At 33.9% G+C, this 19,557-nt stretch overlaps 1 protein-coding gene across 1 annotated transcript; it reads right to left on the bottom strand.

The window, feature by feature from the left end:
- Positions 1-568: 568 nt before the first annotated feature.
- LOC100259925 (uncharacterized) lies at positions 569-12,669 on the bottom strand. The gene is made up of 6 exons (XM_002270316.5): positions 12,182-12,669; positions 11,651-11,847; positions 3,406-3,486; positions 1,708-1,944; positions 1,088-1,165; positions 569-998 (listed from the first exon to the last, which is right to left on the bottom strand). Exons 1-6 carry the CDS (start codon positions 12,294-12,296, stop codon positions 747-749), a joined length of 960 nt encoding a protein of 319 aa, XP_002270352.2. The 5' UTR covers positions 12,297-12,669; the 3' UTR covers positions 569-746.
- Positions 12,670-19,557: the final 6,888 nt, after the last annotated feature.

Raw genomic sequence — 19,557 nt, 5'->3', positions numbered from 1 at the left:
ATTCATCCACCTTGGTATTTGGCTAACGAGTAGTAACCCCAATTCCAAAGAGATTATCCTCTCTCCCTCTCTCCCTCTCTCTCTCCCCTGTTGAGTGGATTATTATTGTGTTGAGAATATGAATTGGAATTGGATCTTGATCTAATATTATATAATATAAAATCCAAAAAAACTTCAATGGAGAGTCTGAGACTTATGCTCCCTCTTCTAGATCTCCTGCCATCATAAAAATAAATTAAACTTGAAAAGAACCAAGAGCATTTATTGCATGTCTAAGACTAACACCCCAACATCCTCGTTGTTCTTCCCAGGCCCAAGCCCAAGCCCACTACTAGACATCAATCCAATTAAACTTGGGCTCATGGGCCTTGGTTGCATGCTCAATGCATCCTGAACAGCAGCCCAAACCTAACCCAAATGAAGGCAGCCATTTCAGTCTTTTTAAGTTTTTACATTACACATTGGATTTGGTTTAGAGGGAGGGAGAGGGCAGACTGGGACTACCTGAATACCATATTTCTTATGTTATCTGGGATATTTGGATGGAATATAGGTGTACATATGAAAGTATCATCCCTACAAAAGATTTAGAAACATTTCATATGTAATAATAATCCAAAATACTTACATCACACAGCTGGAGAATCCAAGATCCAGCTTCTACGCAGTCAGTCCCTGGCATGTACATATTTCCAACCTGCTGCTACTATAATTACAGGGCATCAAGAGTGTACACATGAAATATTTTACCCTAGGCGGGCAGAGTTTCGAGTTATTCTTCTGAAATCAGTAGAAACAGGTACAGAAGTTTGAGAAGAACTTGGACCACCATTCTCTCCGTCTTCGGTTTTGCAACTTCTGAGCCTCTTTCTCGTGGCAGCTGCCGGAGGTGGTGGCTGTCTTTGACTGGGCCTACTTGGCTCATCCTCTTCCTCGATGGCATCTGTGATGGATGCATTCTGCCATTGAGTGCCACAACCTGGACACACTCTTTCAACCTGGAACTCATTCAAGTCAGCAAACTAATGGAGTTTGTAAAACAAAGTCTGGTCCATATTTGAGAAAACAGCAAAGCATCAGGACTGACCCGTCTTTGAGAAAACTTTTTCTTTAGACAGTAGAGATGAATTCGGACCATACAACCTTCATTCCTGCACAATTCTGCCTGTTGCAAGAAGGCCATGCTGAGCATATGAGACCTAATAGCAGCAAGAAACAGCTTTCCATGCAAAAATTCAACATTTAGCATCTTATATTCTCTCTAAGTGAGCATTTACTAAATATTTTTCTTCTTCATAATTACAAGTACCAACAAGCTGTTGACCCCCCTCAGTGACTTGAGGTTGGGTGTGTTGAAATGTTATAACCTACTGGATATACATGCAATAGAAACCTGAAAGGAAGGTAAAAACCAGACGAGTGATCTACATATTCAAATATTTAGGCAATCTGACTAATGGGCCCATACGAGAGCTCTCTTTGCCCCAGCAATTTTATCAGATTATACCTATTATATTGTTTGGGATCCTATGAAGAATCCAAAGTGATGCATAAAAGCCTTCCAGATAATAAATTGCAAAGATCGTTTACATGTAGATAAATCCTATATGGCCTCATCACCTCAAAGATAACTTCATCATGCACAAAAGAAACATTAAACAGATGAGGCAGTTTCTAATCAGCATGGAAAAGAATCAGAAAGAAAACCTTTACTCCAGCCTCATTGCAAACATCACATGAAGGGACATCATTATTATGGAACCAACTACGCAGATCGAGGAAGGATCTGACACCAAGTCTGATTTTACCATCTGGGGTGGAGGAAAGCCATTGGTCTTGCACAAGTTCATCAAGAGTTTTTTCCTTCTGAGATATCGAGAAATTCTTAAATGCAGCAGGGACATTAGGTGGAATGCCCTGTGAATGTGATGTCCCAGTCAAAACCTAAACACAGAACAGAATGATCATCAAGCAGAACCATGTTTATATATAAGTAGATAAGGTAAGTACAGAAGAACCTTTGCATTTGACAAAAATGGAGATACTGCCAAGAAAGAACTCATTAACATTGTAACAACAATATGACAAGGATATCAGTTTGCTATTTATATTTGTTATGGCACTTACATGTCCAACAGCAAACCAAATCCCACCTTGCAACCCCAAATATATATGGAGCTGGCAATTCCTTGATTCAATATCATTACAGTACTATGAAAATATAGCATCTATCCTAGACAACCAAATAAATTAAATGAGACCAGCTTGTTCCTTTTTTTTTTATTGTACAATGAGAAAGATTTTAGTGCTACTGAACTGCTGGCACATCGGAGCAGTAGAATATGGTGTTGAAATGCAAATAGTAAGGGAAAAACAGTCCAAGGAGGAGATACATACAGGAGCGAATATAACAGATGTTCCCAAAAAGGAACCCTCAAAACAAGTTTCAAGCTACACAAACTGAAAAATTAATTAACATCTCGCTTAATATAAACAAAAACTTTGGATTTGTGAGGAAAATTTTAATTATACTTGTCACTCTCAATGGAAATAAGGAAGCAAACTACTCAAATAACTCTCTGCAAAGCACATAAAAATATGACAACAATCATTAGAATGAGGAAGACGCAGAAAAGGACAGCTACTATGACTATACAGAGGACAAAACCACCTAGATGAAATTGTTCCATCATTGAGAGTGTAAAACTGCATAAAAAACTATTACATACAATAAAAAACATGAGATGGAAAGGTCAAAAGAACGCTTTTCATTTAAAAGGGCCTTCTAGCCTCTTCTAGACCCAGATCAAGTTAACACTTGTGAAGCAATGTTTTAAAACAAGAAAAATCACCAGTGCCACACGACTGAGGCAGTTCCCATTGCTTTTGAAGTAAAATTATCCAATGATTGCAGGCTTGCAGGCAGTTCTACGTAAATTTACTGAGAGCGCTTAGTAGGGTGTAAATGAAATTCAAGTAGTAGCACATTCAACCTTTCTACCATTCCAGAGGAAATATGAAGAGAAAGAATGGAAGGGACCACAAAGCAAAGGGCTAGTAATTCTGTCAGGACAGCATAAGGACAATACAACATATAGGGTGAATTTCTAGAGAAATAGATTGCCCTAACATAAACTCAAGAAAAAGTTTAGGACAGTAAAATAACCAAAGCCTCTCAAGAACTCCACTCTTCTCCAACTTATATTGGGATGGAGTTGCCATGCACAATCATTGTAGGTCCACCACATCTACTATTTAGAAAAACCAAGTCACATTGAAGAATGTTTAAATCAGAAAGATCGTTGGTCCATGTTGCTGGTATTTGAGACATCTATATCACACAGTGGACTGGCTAATATTCTCTGAAGGAAGAATATGTAATGATGGTTAGAAAAGTTATCAAACCTGATTCTCCAATCGAATATTGAGAGCATCAATATCAGATATACTGCCCTGAGCCGTGACATCTTGCACAATTGCTTCAATCTGACATTTAGCATAAAAAAAAACACTTAAGATAATTTAACATAAAAATAAAAAAAATAAAAAAAAAACTTGCAACATAAGATAATTTGGCCTCAATAGCTTGATCTCTTAATATTTAACATCAAAACATTGCAGTATAAATTTTCCGAATTTAGAGCAGTATCAAATTAAAAGAAGCATTCTACAATCGCATGGTGACAATAGCAGGTGTTCATCAATTCTGGTATAGTATTCCACCATCAATGACAGAAGCCTCAAAAAGCAATAAGTGAGTATCTTAAATTTTTTCTGAAGTGGAAGTTCTCCAAAACTAATGCACTGGCAGCTAAGCACATTACAAAGGAATGAGGAACTTTTTCTTCCAAATATTTAAGATGAAATAAAGGGAGAAAACCATTCTAATGTATCCAATCCTTCACAAAATGAGGCAGCTTATCTAATGTTATTTAAGGCTTATATGATGCAAGGACCCACCATGGAGGAAGATAATTCCACCCAATTACCAGGTTAGGACAGGATAGCCAATAGCAATATGAAAGTTACAACATGATTACAGGAGAAAGCAACTTGTTCAATGAACATAGAATAGAAGTCATAAAGGTGAATTATAACAACCTTGGACAACACTAGGGAATCAACTGAGATCGCATGATAGAGATCAATATTAGATGACATTTAGGACCACATGATTAAGCTACAACACAATTACAGGAGAATTATAACAACCTTGGACAACACTAGGAATCAACCAACTGAGATCATAAAGATATTAGATGACATTTAGGATCATATGATAAAGCTACAACATAATTACAGGAGAAAACTACTTGTTCAATGAGCATAGAATAAAAGCCACAAACATGAATTCTAACAACCTTAGACAACACTGGGAGTCAACCAACTGAGATCACATGATAGATATCAATATTAGATGACATTTGGGATCTAGTAGTCAATATCACACCTACTGTTAATCTTTAATAAACTGGTAAATGCACAGAATACGTGGAAAAAAGAGACAAGATCTTAATCAAATTTCAAATCCAAGACTCCCTTCATGGTGAGAAATGACCTTCCGTCAAATTCAAAATTCCAGTAACTAAATAACATGTTCTACTACAGTCCATCCCAAACCTTAAAGATAATAAGATCCTAAGAGAGGTAACAAGTAAAAGAAACAATCTAATATTTACCACGCTAATTAAAACCAAATACTTCTTAATAAATAAAAGTACAATAAATGAAAATATATAATAATTTCCACTTGCCACGTATGGATACACCTTGAGAGTTGACACCTCCTAGTTGAAAAACCTAATTCTCAAGCTTAAGGGATATCAGTAGAAGGTAAATGTTTCTTTAACCATCCTAGTTGTTTGGTATAGTAAAATCATAAATAAACTTGATTGAAATGCAGTGCTTCTCAAGCTCTCCCCAATATGCTATCAATCTCAGAAAATAGCATTTTTAAGCAGAAACCAGAAGACTTAATAGAAGACTTGTAACATGGATTGTAAATAATAGGAGTTAAGTCTTATATTCAGCCATTTCTAGTTCAGCATATTTCGTAATATCTTTTTGAGATCTTCCAAACCTTCTAGTGAACAAGGCTCCTCACATCCTGATTTGTTGGAGAAAAAAAGGTATTTTTCAGTCCCCCTAAAGGTAGATTGCCTTTTAATCCATTTTTGCTAAATGGATAGATATATTCTACTGAATTATATATTACTGCCCTTTTCTCCAGTCATGGCCAGATGGCCTTCCCAAGAGCATGCGTTAACTCTCTTCTAGTGACAAACTCTTATCACCACTTCTTTGCTACCATAGTTGCATCCAATCTTATCAGCTAGAGTCCTCTTTTAAGAATCTATTCTAAGTTGCATTATCATTGATCTTAATGCTAACAGCCTTCTAAATATATGCATACGGTACTGAACTTCACCACAATAGAATCTCTACTGCTCAATTCATGATTTCTGAATTGCAAATCTTTTTAATCTTCAACTCTAGCACCAAACGGATCTAGCACAGAAAGAACTTGAATGATGATTTTAAACCAACTGATACCACACAGCTGGGATTAAACTTAGATGATAGATAAGGATCAACAATCAATACCACACAATTGGGGTGAACCTACAATGATAAATCACACAAAAAGCATGGAAAGAAAAAGAAAACAATTTATAAAATATTATTCAAAAAAGAAAACTCATATTACAATGAGAACCAATCCCTTTAGTAGACCCAAACATAGTGAAATTAGATAAGCCTAAAAAGGTAAAAGAATACTAAACAATTTCTAAAGGTACTAAAATCTAAATAGTGGTAACTAAAACTGAAAACTGAGATAGAATTTTTTCTTCACTCATATTCCTCTAAGAAATGTACATAACATATTATAATCTAGGTTGACCTTTAAGGATCAAAAAAAGGAAACACTACTACCTATTTACAGCATATCCTAATTACAGTGGAATCCTAAGATTATAGCAGTAGTATATTTCAACACTCCCTCTAAGAAATGTACATAACATATTACAATCTAGGTTGACCTTTAAGGATCAAAAAAAGGGAACACTACTACCTATTTACAGCATATACTAATTACAGTGGAATCCTAAGATTATAGCAGTAGTATATTTCAACACTCCCTCTCAAGCAGATGCAAAAATGTTTTGCATTCTCAGCTTCTCTAAGAACTTATGAGAAATGGTCCCTATTAGTTCTTTGGTAGACACGTCAACTGGTTGTTTGGTTGTCGAAATGTAGGGCGTGCATATCAGTCCACTATCTAATTTTTCCTCAATAAAGTGTTTGTTGATCTCCACATGTTTAGTTCTATCATGGTGGATGGGGTTGTGAGCTATGCTCATGGCCGCTATATTATCATAGTAAAGCCCAATAGGATCTTGAACTTTGACTTTCAAATCTGTAATCACCGTTTTTAATCATAGAAGCTCGCAAACCCCAGGTGCCATGGCCCAAAATTCAGCTTTTGTACTTGACCATGCTGCTACCATTTGCTTCTTCCTCCTCTAAACAAAGTTTTTAGAGGTGAAGGCATAAGGTGAAGAATTTTTGTGCCCATGAGGTGAGGCATAAGCCTCGAAACGTTGAGGCATAAGCCTTTTAAGACCCTCATTTTATAGTTAATAAATTTTAAAATATATAAAAATAAAAATAAAATAGCATAAATGAAAAACAAGAAAACAATCCATTAGAATTATAAAAAACTTTACTAGTTTGATACTTTCACAACAAACCATAACTAAGTCACACAAAAGAAAATAGAGTTAACCATACTAATAGTTCCAAACTTTCACAAAAAACCATAATCAAGTCACAAAATATCAAATGGAGTTAAACAAATATGACTAAAATGTTTCAACTTAAATCACCCTCTCCAATGTCATCATCATCCTCATCCAATGTATCAATAGTAGGAAAGCTTCCACTATCAAATCCTCTCACTTAAACTAACTCCTCATCTTCATGAATCAATGTTAGATTCAACCCCTTCCCTTTGCCTAGCATAAAGTATAAACTAAGCGTAAATATTATAAGTTCATTAATAAATTTAATAAAATTTATAACTTAAAATTTTTAGTACTTGCAAATTCATCATGTTTCTTTTGTTGGAATGTGAAGAAACCATGTTGTCCGATGACACTTGAGTCTCTTGGTCTTGGGATGACACAATTCTAATTGCATCAACATTAAATAGTTCATTATCTTCAAGCCAACAAAGATCAAGCGGAAGGAAGGGACCTTCTTCCTCCATAATCCATGCATCATCCGAATCAATTTCATCTACAAAATCGGATCAACATTTTATTTCCTTTGTAGACTTCACCCTCAATCTAGTGTTGTACCTCACATACACTAGAGCATTTAACCTCTTATGCTCAAGCCTATTTCTACACTTTGTATGAATCTACAAATAATAAAAGAAACAAATTTATATGTTAAGATTAAATGAAATTAGTTCTCTAACATTAGAATAAAAATATACATACTAGAAATTAAAAATTAAAAAATTAAAAAAAAATAGAAGTATCACTGATTCAAAAGTGCTCCAATCTCTCTCACATCCCAAAGCACTACAAGTGAGGCTAAGGACTCGAATGGCAAACTTTTGCAACTCCGGTGTTGAACCCTCAAAATGCATCCACCAACTCATAGGACTTCTTAATTTTCAAGAATCAATTGCAGCACGCCTTCCAAATTCACCCATTGCTTGGTCATATGAGTCCAACTGAATGGTAGCTTTTAAACATTCTTGGTAATCCAACATCTTATCCATGCATTCATATAATCCCTTCCTCACCTCATCCACATTAGAGAACTTATCTTTATAGTGTAATTGAAGATTAAGATAATAACCTACTACATGTTGTCCTATAGACAACAAGTTGTAAGTCAGGTTAGGGACATGGAGAATAGGGTTTAGGATTAGGTTTGATGTTATAAGGGAAAACGATCTATCCACAGTCTTAATTTTTTATTTTCTAGAACATGTAGAATAGGTTAAAAATGGGATAGAAAAATTAATCATATGGTCTGAAGCACTTGAATCAATGATCCATATGTGAAAAAACAATTTATTTTTTAGGTGTTTAAAGCAAAAATATTACTTGTCTAGGCCACTGAATAAGAACTTGTGGTTGGATCTTTCAACTATAACACCAATTTTTTTAGCCTCTCCACATCTTCTTTGTTGAGAAAATTATCCTGTGAATCTTCCACAATGGCTGTTTGATAGGCTTGTGTAGATCATGCAGCTTGATTTGCCTTATTTTCACTAGAATTGAACCCTTTGTTACCAGGCTGACACTTTCCATTAAACTTCCAGCACATCTCTCTTTTTGACAAAGCTTATTGCAATAATCGCATCACTTCTTATCCTTGTCAATATTCTTCTTCCAAACAGTTTTTCAAGTAGCAAGTGCAAAGTTGTCTAACTTTGGGAGTTTGTTTTCAAGCTTCCTAAGCATTATATCTTTGTGTCCTCCTTCGCCTCGAACGAAGGCAAATACCTTACTTATGAAAGGAAGAGGAACTTTGCCTAAAACTCTACCATTTCATCAAACTCCGAACTAAGACCAACAAGGAAATAAAAATTCCTCTCTTTCTATCATATCTCTCAGTTTTTTGTCATTTGCACACTCTATTTCCACATCATGATACATATTTAATTCAAGCCAAAGCCCTTTGAGAAGATTAAAAATATTTGGTGACCTATCACTTACCTTCCTTAGCATTAGCAATCTGCTTCTTCAAGTAGTATAACTGATCAACAATTCCACTCCTTGAGCAAGACAATGTGACAGCATCCCAAATCTCCTTTGTCATTGTTAGCAAGAGCTAAGTCTTGCTAAGCTCTGGCTGCATGGAGTGCAAAAGCCAGAACATAACCATCAAATTTTCAACCCCTTAATTTTCATTCTTAGGCTCATTGACTAAAGGTTGTAGTGATGTTCCCAAAATGTACTTCGTTTTCTTTTTGGATTTCAAAAAAATCTACCTAGATTGCGACCATTCCATGAAATTGTTCCCATTCAATTTGGATGTGGTAATTTGAAGAGTAGGGCTCATCTCAGAGGAATAAAGAGCAGGTTTAGTAGTGATGTTCGTGGGAGTGATTTTTCCAAAGATCTTTAACATTGTCAAGAATGGTAGTAATGGAGATAGATTTAGGAAATGGAAAAATGGTGATGAAGGCCAAGAACAAAATGGACAAGAGAAAAAAAATCAGGCTTCAACCTACTCTGATACCATGAAAACTAAGATAAAATTTTTTTCTTCACTCATATTCCTTTGAGAAATGTAAATAATATATTACAATCTAGGTTGACCTTCTAAGATTAAAAAAAAAAACACTACTACATATTTACAGCATGTAGTGTCCCACATCGCCTAGAATGGGGAAGAACCATATATAAAGGGCTTTTACAACACACTATCGAGACCTTTTCTTGAGGGCATAGGTCTAATAAAAAGGCAAAACCGAAGTCGGTTGGTGGGCTGTGTGTAGCCTTGAACCAGACAATATCGGGTGAAGAGTGGGGTCATGATAGAGTGGTATTAGAGTCTGATCTTCGATCAGAAGCCTGCCAGCAAGGACGCTGGGCCCTAAGAAGGGTGGACTGTAGTGTCCCACATCACACAACGAGTGAATGGGGAAGAGCCATATATTTTCACAACACATTATCGAGGCCTTTTCTTGAGGGCATAGGCCCAATAAAGAAGCAAGACCAAGGTCCGCTGGTGGGTTGTGTGTGCGCCACTGTAGCCCTGAACCGAACAATATTGAGTGGAGAGTGAGACCATGACACAGCATATCTTAATTACATTAGAATCCAAGGGATACAAAAAAAAAAAAAAAAATCTTTTTTTTTTTTTGGTCAAATACACAATTATTTTAGGAAGAATAAATACAAAATATTCATACTCAATCTCAATCATAATCCCAAGATTATAGCAGCAAGTATCCCAAGATTATAGTGACAGAATATTTCAACAAAAACAAAACACTTTCAAAACTAAAGGAACAGTTATCAAGTCCTAAAGGTACTAAACTCCTAATAGAAGTAAAAAATAAAAAAACAAATCTAGTAGTTACTATACCAATTGGAATTTGAAAGCCATAACACTTCTTTCTAAATAAATAAAAATGCCATAAAAGAAAAATATAAAATATAAAAATCACTTGTTGCAAAAGCTGTGTATTTGTTTCTCCTTGTAAACACCCATTTCTCATTTTAGGAAAGATTGGGTCTGATGTAGGTGTGCACAGAATATTTTGATGAAAGCACTATTCTACTATGATGCTAACGTACAAACTATAAGTATAAATTATTGGTCAGGCAATTGCATCTAAGATCAAAGAAATTACAACTGCAGCCATTTTTGAGTTAGCATGAAAATGGTACATTGCAGTTTCAAACAAAGTTTTTTAACCTCGGCTGCTCCAGCCCAGTGAAACACTTTGGCTCAGACCAGGCTATGCCAGAACACTTAACAATTCCACCCAAAATTCAAAAAATCTAAAGAGCCTGGTCAAAATTACAGGTGACTGATTGGCCCAACTGACCTGGGTTGGACCAAACTGGTCATTTAATTGGACAATTTGCCAAATCATATATCAAAACATTAATTTTAACATAAAAAGTTATGAACGTGCTAGAGTCCTGATTCTAGCTTACAGGTTCACTGAACCAGACTGCAGAAAAGAACATTCATTAAGCATTAATAATTTAAATTTCAGATTCTTGAGCCTTAATGAGAGCTAGATATGATGCTGGGTCAGCTTTTTCCTTGTCGAAAGAGATGCAAGGTTCCAAGTCTTGAAGGAAATATCAATATCATCATGGAAAGAAATGGAATTTAAAGCTACTTTTATTTTTCAAAAAGAGCAATCCACATAATTTTGTGCATTCATTGTGCCCATTCACAATGGTAATTTGCAAGCAAATGTGCATATTTTAAAAATTCATTTTACAGCCTAAAAACACTCCTAGTTTTTATTAAGCACTCATAGTAAAAGAATTAAGAAACTGGGTGTCTGTCACATGTTCCTTTGCTATGAGGTTATTAATTTACAGAATATAATTGCAAGAGGGCCTACAATATTTCATCCAGGTATTCCCTGGCCTTCCCCTTCCCCCTGCACCCTCTTCAAACCAAAGCACATTTATTCCTGGATTTTTGTCACTCATTCTAAATGGCTGAACCATCTCATCCACACTAAAACTCTGTAACTTGCTACATAATTAAGATGATTACAAATGATTTATTGTTTTTAAGAAAGTTTAATTATAATTCCCATTCTATTTCCAATAACCCAATTTGCGGTTATCACATATGGATAACTCATGAACTAAACAATATAGATGAAATCAAGCCAGACTCTTAATATTCAAATCACACCATGAATCATTATCATAAATCTCTTATGATAGTGAATAAAGATTCTTAACACCATTTTCTCCCTTAGAAACAAGCTCTATCCTAATAAAGAGATAGCATAGTTTTTCCTTTTAATCTGAGAGTTTCTTCCCTTTCTGAAATTATAAAATGACCAAGTAAACACACCAAAGTAGCAATCCAACTCTGTGAAAACCATAATTTCTAAAAATAACTAAAAGCCAAAGAAACTTACAATGCCTTTGTAGAAAGCAAGCTGGGGAACTGTGTATTTTGTTCCAAGTTTGGATTGTTCATCAGAAACATTATTGACCACACCATAATAAACTTTTCCATCATATTGGTTTCTGCATCCACGCAACTCCAAGTGAACGTAGGAAAGCTCCTTGTTTATCTTCAAAAGGTAATCATTGAATTGCTGTTGGTGAGCCCCTGTAACAAACATACCAATTACAATCACACGGTAAGTAGATGCACCTCCTTGAATCTTCAATTGGCCTTTAGCATAATAAAATAAAAACAATCTAACAATTTGCAACTGATAAATAAGCAGACTCCAGCTTGATTTTTCTATCTAATTTGCAGTGAAAATCGAAACCTAAGTGACTGAATTAGGTTATCAAAAAGCCACCAAGACTCAAATTATCGTGCTTTATTTTCTTTTCACACCATGTTCTGGGCAACCAAACACAGGGCAATAGAAAAATAAGCTGATAAAATAAAACCAAACTTGAGATTGATAATTTAACTAGTCGAAAGAAAAAACCTGGATTTTTGCCGGTGACGCCGGAAAAGATGGCGTGGAAGTCATCCTCGATGAGGGGGCCGCGTGAGAGCAATGCTTGAATAAGCGCGTGGTGTCTCCAGCTCAAATCCGGCATTTCGAATGTTTACCCAGTAAAGGGTAGAAGGAGAAAGACCCTGAAACGAAAAACCAATTTTGGAATCTGATTGGGAATGAGAAAAAGAGGAAATGAGTGGATTTTTGGTAACCCTAGAACTAGAAAGTACAGATTGAGATGGCGGGAAACGTTTAGGACAGCTGAAAGTCAATATTTCGGGTCGGGTTCTACTTTTTAAGGTTTGGAAATGAGTGGATTTTTGGTAACCCTATAACTCGAAAGTACAGATTGAGATGGCGGGAAACGTTTAGGGCAGCTGAAAGTGAATATTTCGGGTCGGGTTCAACATTTTAAGGTTTTTTTAGAAAGAGGGAGAAAAATTTGATAATATACATTACCACTATTCCAACTTGAACACGTTTTTTTTAAGTTCGTATATAATACATGGTATCCATGTTTAAATCAAATTCGTATCGGTCTATATAAACGGTTTAATAAATAGATTATTTTTTTTGTCAACGTAAATTTGATTTGAATTAACATATTTAATAATTTCGTCGATTAATAAGATCCTAACTTCAATCCATTTAATTCATATTTGAATTATTTAAAATATGATTTTGAATAAACAAATTAAAATTAATTCATAAACATATAAAGTTAAGAAATCAATCATAAAGACTCGTATAAAATCTAATTTGATTTAATTATTAAATAACATCAAATTTTTAAATGGGTTAAATAATTTACACGACATATTGCCTCTTGAATAATTAAATCATATTTAGGTTTATATTTTTTTAATCTGATTATTATTCTTGCAATGTTTGGGCTGACCTATAGAGTAGACTACCAAACTTTTAATACAATAGTAATATAACTCGTTAGTATGAATACTACCTACCTACATGAATAACTAACGTAAACATAAGGAGGATGATTAAGAAACTCTCTCAATTGTTGGATATGAAATGTATAAGGAAAGTTATGATTGGTAAAGGTTAATTTATTATTGAATTCATGGCATATCTTGGGGATAGAGAGGTACATACCCACCCACATCAATTGTAATAGCTCATATTCATACTCTCATGGCAAATGATAATTAAAAAAAATGGCAAACACATCCATCTCATTCCTCTCCACATCCACTCTTTTTTTTTTTAATAAAATTCACATATAAAATGTCCAAATTACTGTCTTCTTAAACTTCTAAACACCCACCCATCTTCAAACCCTGATCCAATAATTCTTCATTTTTCTTTCATTTCCTTTTCTTTTTTTTCTTCTCTTTCCTTTCATCTTCATCCTCAAACATCTTCATGTAAGGAACCTCGGATCTTTCCATTCCTTATCTCAAGTTAAGGTTAGGTGCATGAAATCTACCTAGAGCATCTAAATTCTATGCAATGGAAGTAAAACAAAAATACAATTTTTACATTAAAGGGATTTAGAAAAGGTATTATAGAAAACTTTATCTTTGATTTGAATGTTTCCGAATGAAATCTATGTTGGAAAAATATTTTCATTTGGTGTTAAATATTGAACTTAAACAATATCATCTAAGATATGAAAAAGAAGAAAACCATACCTTGATCCATATTCCTAACTTCAATATGATTTGAAGTTCTTCAAGTAACCATCTAGAACTTCTTCTTTCTTGATCTTCCCTTTCCTACCCTCCCTTTATGCACTCCTTAGTGATGGTTATGGTGATGTTCCCATTGAATTATAAGAGTGGAGAGAGGGACCAAGAATTCTTCTATTTATAGGTGTAATATGATTTTTCCTATCAATGAGTCATTAACCAATTGTGAATTTCAAAATAAATCTAATTTAATTTCATCAAAATCCATACATGGGAAAATGAATCAAAATATTTAATAAAAAGTAAAAACTTCACTTTTAAGAAAAGAAAACTTAAGGTAGTCATTAAGACCACTTTTAGTTTTAACATTCTCCCACTTGATTTATAATAATGACTTTATGTTTTCCGTTACTAGATTCATCAAGTGGCCATACATAATCACAATTACTTTAAATTCCAAAATGGTACAATTTGAACAAATAAACTACTAATATGGATCATGACAGTCCTACATTACTCTTTTAATGTAATTCCAAACATGCACCACAGTATTAGTAATTTACTTACTTAAACCACCTTTAATGAAGAATTTGAGCTAAAATAATTCCATTATAAATGCAACCTTTAATGGTCTAACTTTAAAGTCAAATACATGACAATCACGTTCTGAATATTATTCCATCAAAGTATGCACATAATGGAAACAAGATAGAGTAGAATCATAATAAACACTAAAGAGATTTCATAGTGTCTCAATTAAAAATCCTTTTGACAAAATATGAAGACTCATGTTACAAACATGTTCCTTAAAGGTCCTTGGCATCAATGCTTTAGTCAAAGGGTTTGCAATCATCAAGTTCGTACTAATGTGTTTAATTGATACCATTCAATTTTGTACTCTCTCTCACAATAAGATATATTATGTCAATAGTTTTTTATGCACTTGAACTCTTGTTGTTTTTGGAGAAGAAAATTGCAACAAAATTGTTACATAAAATTCTTAATGGATTTGAAATTGAATCTAAAATTCAAAGCCTTAAGGTGAAGTTCCTTAACCAAAGTGCATGAGAAGTGGCCACATAGCATGCCACAAATTCTGCTTCCATGGTAGAGGAAGCAATTAATGATTACTTTGAACTTTTCCATGAAACGACTTTACCAATAAACAAAAAAACATATCTAGATGTTGATTTCATACTATCAAGACATTCAACATAATCCGAATTTGAATATCCAATGACGTCAAGATTTTTAGTATGTCTATATGTGAACATGTAGTCTTTAGTTCCTTGAAGATATCACATTACTTTCTTACTAGTAACCCAATGATTCCATCCTGGATTGCTTTGAAATCTTCCAAGCATTCCAACCGCGAAACTAACGCCAGGATGAGTGCAAGTTTGAGCATACATTAAGCTTCCCACAACAAAAGCATATGGAAGAATTGCCTTATGTAGGGTGGATAGAAAGACCTTATAAAGCAACGTATCATTCCCTTATGTAAGGATCATCATTTTTCGAATGTGAAAGAAGTGCTCCAATGGATCTTTGATTTTATTGAACATGTTAAATTTTGGAAAAATGTTGTCATAAGGTGTCTTTGTTAGGATAAAATCCTTAAAAGCATAATGTGATGTAATAATAAATATATTTCATTATTACTCATAATATAATTACATTTTTCACTTTTCTTTCTCCAATATGTTTTAAGCATTCAAGCCTAACATTACTTACATATTACACGACTTGGGTGCATTAAGAGTTACATAGAAGATCCAAGTCACAAGTTCCTTAAAAGTAAATGAGTAGTTCACAATTGGTTCATAAACTTAGACAATCCATCTGTGGTTGTAATACACTATCTACTAATTGAAGGGATGACTTGTTTTAATCATTGAGATGGTTGTAATAATTTCTTAAATGGAACTTGACTTATGCTCTCAAAAAATTATAGTATGTTAATTGATTGCTTAATAAGAGAAATTGAGACTCAAAGATTATAGAGGTAATATTAATAGGTTGATAGCATTCATCTTATTAAATTAAAGACACCAGTTCATGAGAAGCTTGCATATAATTGATTAATAGGTCACAGACCCAAGCTTCATATCTTGATTTAATATTATAGGATATTGGAGTGCAATTAACTCTTTGTAGAGGGATATTAAGTCAACTTTAGAATTGAATTCTAAGGGAGTTGGTATTTTCCTATAGGTCTTTATGGTCCTCGTTCAAACTCATATTCCTTGATGACACATCATTAAATGGACATTTAGTTTTTTTGTTCATATGTCTACATAAGGGCATTTTAGTAAATACAAAAGGTTACACATAAACTTATGAATGGTCCTTATGAATAGGGTTAATTAATTAATTAATTAATTAACTAGGAATGGGTCCTCATAGTTTTAAAACACATCTCCATAATTAAGAGCAACTCACTTAAGCTCAAGTCACTTAAGCCTATAAAAGAGTTTGAGTAAAGTCCATTAGGGGTTTAGGGTTAAACATATTCTTGCATCTTGCTATTCAATATTCCAAAGAGAGAAAGCCTAACCTCCATCCTCAGAGATGATTCAAGCATCCTTATGTGTCCAGATCCAGGAAAGAAAGCCATTGGGCAATAGATTGTGAGGTATTTGAGATCCACAATTGCTTTTTCATTGATTGAAATTGATTTGGGAACATCTAAATTGTAGATATTGTCTTTTGAGCACTTACACTATATTTTATATGATTATGCTTCTGTTGTGTAGATTTATAAATCTCTTTGATAGTTTTTGTATGCACCTTAATGATCTAGAACCTGAAATAAGTTTTCCTAATCATTCTAATAACCTCTTCTTGGAGGATAACCCCTGCAAAGGGACTTTTTGTAATACCACGTATTGCTTATAGAGCTAGTGGCCAAAACGAGTATTATCAATAGATTGGCTACTCCATCTAGGGCATGACGCACTCTCACTCCTCTCCCTATGGGAATGGACTTCTCTTGGATTGTTTGAAGTTGAATTATTCTTTTTCTAGTAAGTGGGTCCTTTGTCACCTGGTTTCTCTAACATGGCTTCTATGTGAGAGCTGAAGCCTAGGGAGGCTTTGTCAACAATTGGTTTCATGATGATCTCCCTATAGCTGGCCATTTTCTCAAGCCAATTCTTTATTGTGTTTATTTAATTTTGTCAATTATGGGATTGTTTGTCTTCTTTTCCTTTAAGGCCTTCATTCTGTTTCCTCTATTTGTTGTCTTATATGTGGCAGGGATAAGTCACTTACTACTAGTGTGTGTTTGCACCATGATCAACTTAATTCTTTTATAAGCTTTTGCATAAGATATTCCATAAGATGACAATCTATTCATCCTCCTCTTGACAACACAAGACCAAGGGTCACTTATTAGCTAATTGGGCATAAGGAAACAACAAATATTAAGATGAGGTTGTTAAGTTCGACCCCTCTCTGATAATCAAGTTAATTAATGTATAAGGAAGATAAACAAATGACAAGGTTTTGAATCTAATCAGTGTGTGTACCATTCATAGTGAGATTTTATTCTTATACTTGCCACTTATTTTGGCGGTTACGGGAAATAGTTAATGGTAATATCGGTTACTTAACTCTTTCAATAACATCTTTATGTTCTTTTTTTTAATGCTTTAGCAGTTACAATGACTATGGAATGACTTTTCCTAATTTGTTTGTTTAATAATTGAATGTAGGGTCAAGCTTTATGTTGATGTCCCCTTCTTTAGGTCAAGTTCCTCCCTATCAATCGTTCTTCCTCTAAGTTTGACTCGTCCCTTGAAACAATGATGGTGAGGTTCTCGTCATATTTAATATTTTGCAGCATGACCGGTCTCCTAGGAGATGTGGTGATAATTGTTGGTGGACTCTCTTGTGTCTCATTAGTTAGGATAAAGCCCTTAAAAGTATAAGATGTTATAACAATAAATGATTTTATTATTTGTAATATGATTTTTATTTCTCTTTGTTATCTATCTTATTCATGCATTACACTATTAAAGAATTCAAACTTGACATCTCTTGTATTATACATGACTTGAATGCATTAGGAGTTGTATAGAAGATCCCAAATCATGGGTTTCCTGCAAGTAGATGAGTTGTTCACAGTTGGTTCATGGACTTAGGCGATCTATTTGAAGTTATAGTACACTACCTCCTAATTGGAGAGAAGACTTGTCTTAGTCATTGGGATGGGGTTGCTATAGTAAGTGTACTAGTATGTATAATTACATATTGGACAAAACTTATGGTGAGTCATGACATTGGTTATCGAGTAGTCATGATTTCACCAAGCTACTATGTTGTATAGGCTTTTAACCTTCAAAGAATATTAAGTTATCGTTGAAGTCTTAAATGACTTTCACCTCTGGGTGAGACCTTGAAGGGGTCATATATTCCCTATGGAGTTGGTCATTATTAATCAAGGCTAGTGTCAACAAGAAATCTATAACCATAATAATTCCTTAAGTGTAATTTGATATATGTTCTTAGAGAATTAAAGTATGTCAGTTAATCACATAAAGGAAAATTTTAGACTTAAAACTAATAGAGGTAATCATGAGAGGTTGATAGCATTCATTTTATTATATTATGGATACCAATTCATAAAGAACTTACATACAATGGATAGTAGGTCACAAACCTAAGGTTAGTATTTTGTTTTAATATCATAAGATATTAGAGTGCAATTAACTCTCTATAGTGGGATCTTAGAGTCAACTTCAGAATTGAATTCTAAGAGAGCTAGTATATTCCTATGAGTCCTAGTAATCCCAACATGAGCTCATATTCCTTAGTGGCATATTAATTGCGGGATATTTAGGTATCCTTTCATACATGTGTATAAGGGTGTTTTGTCATATACATAAGGTTGTACAAGAACTTATGAATTATCTTTTTATATTAGACTAATTAATTAATTGGAGTCCAATAGAGCCAATTAATTAATTAAGATCTAATATACTAGATTAAGTGACCCAAGACCAAAATGGATTCAAGTCACTTAAACCCATAGGGAAGCTTATATAAACCCCCTTAGGGGTTAGGGCTTTAGACTCATATTCCTGCCATTTAGTCTACCATGTAGAGAAACCCTAGCTTCCATCCCCATTAGAGAGGATTCCACCCCCTCATGTGCCAAGATCCAGGAATGAGTCATTAGGTGGAAGATCTATTAGTCTTCGAGATTTGTGTCTACTTTTCACTGATTGAAACATCCAAATCATAGGTGTAACATCTTTTCTCTAGATCTATTAAATTAATATGTAGTATGCTTCCGCTATGTAGATCTAGAGAGCTCCTAGGATAATTTTTGCGTGCACCCTACAAATCCAGGGCTAGGAATGGAGTAATCCAAGTGTTCTTACATCCTTTGTCATGGTGACATATGGGGTCACTAAAGCACGTCCCCACAAGTCTCATTTAGATATACTTCCTATTTTTTATTTTTTTTATTTAAAAAAAAAATAGCAAGTAGTAATAAGTTTTCTATGAAAAAAAAATAGAAACTTTTATACAAAAAATACATGTTTACCTTCTTAAAAATTACTTTAAAAAAATTTAAAATTCAAGGTAGAATTTTTTTTTAATACCTCAATTTTTAAAAAATAAAAAATAAAAATCATTGTCTTTTAATGCAAGTCTCTAAGAATTTTTATATTTATAGAAGAGTAACTACTATTTTCTATTTTT

This window comes from Vitis vinifera, chromosome 6, assembly GCF_030704535.1.
Source record: "Vitis vinifera cultivar Pinot Noir 40024 chromosome 6, ASM3070453v1".
Lineage (NCBI taxonomy): Eukaryota > Viridiplantae > Streptophyta > Magnoliopsida > Vitales > Vitaceae > Vitis > Vitis vinifera.
The sequence above is the reverse complement of the archived record's forward strand: the minus strand, read 5'-3'. Positions and strand labels throughout refer to the sequence as shown.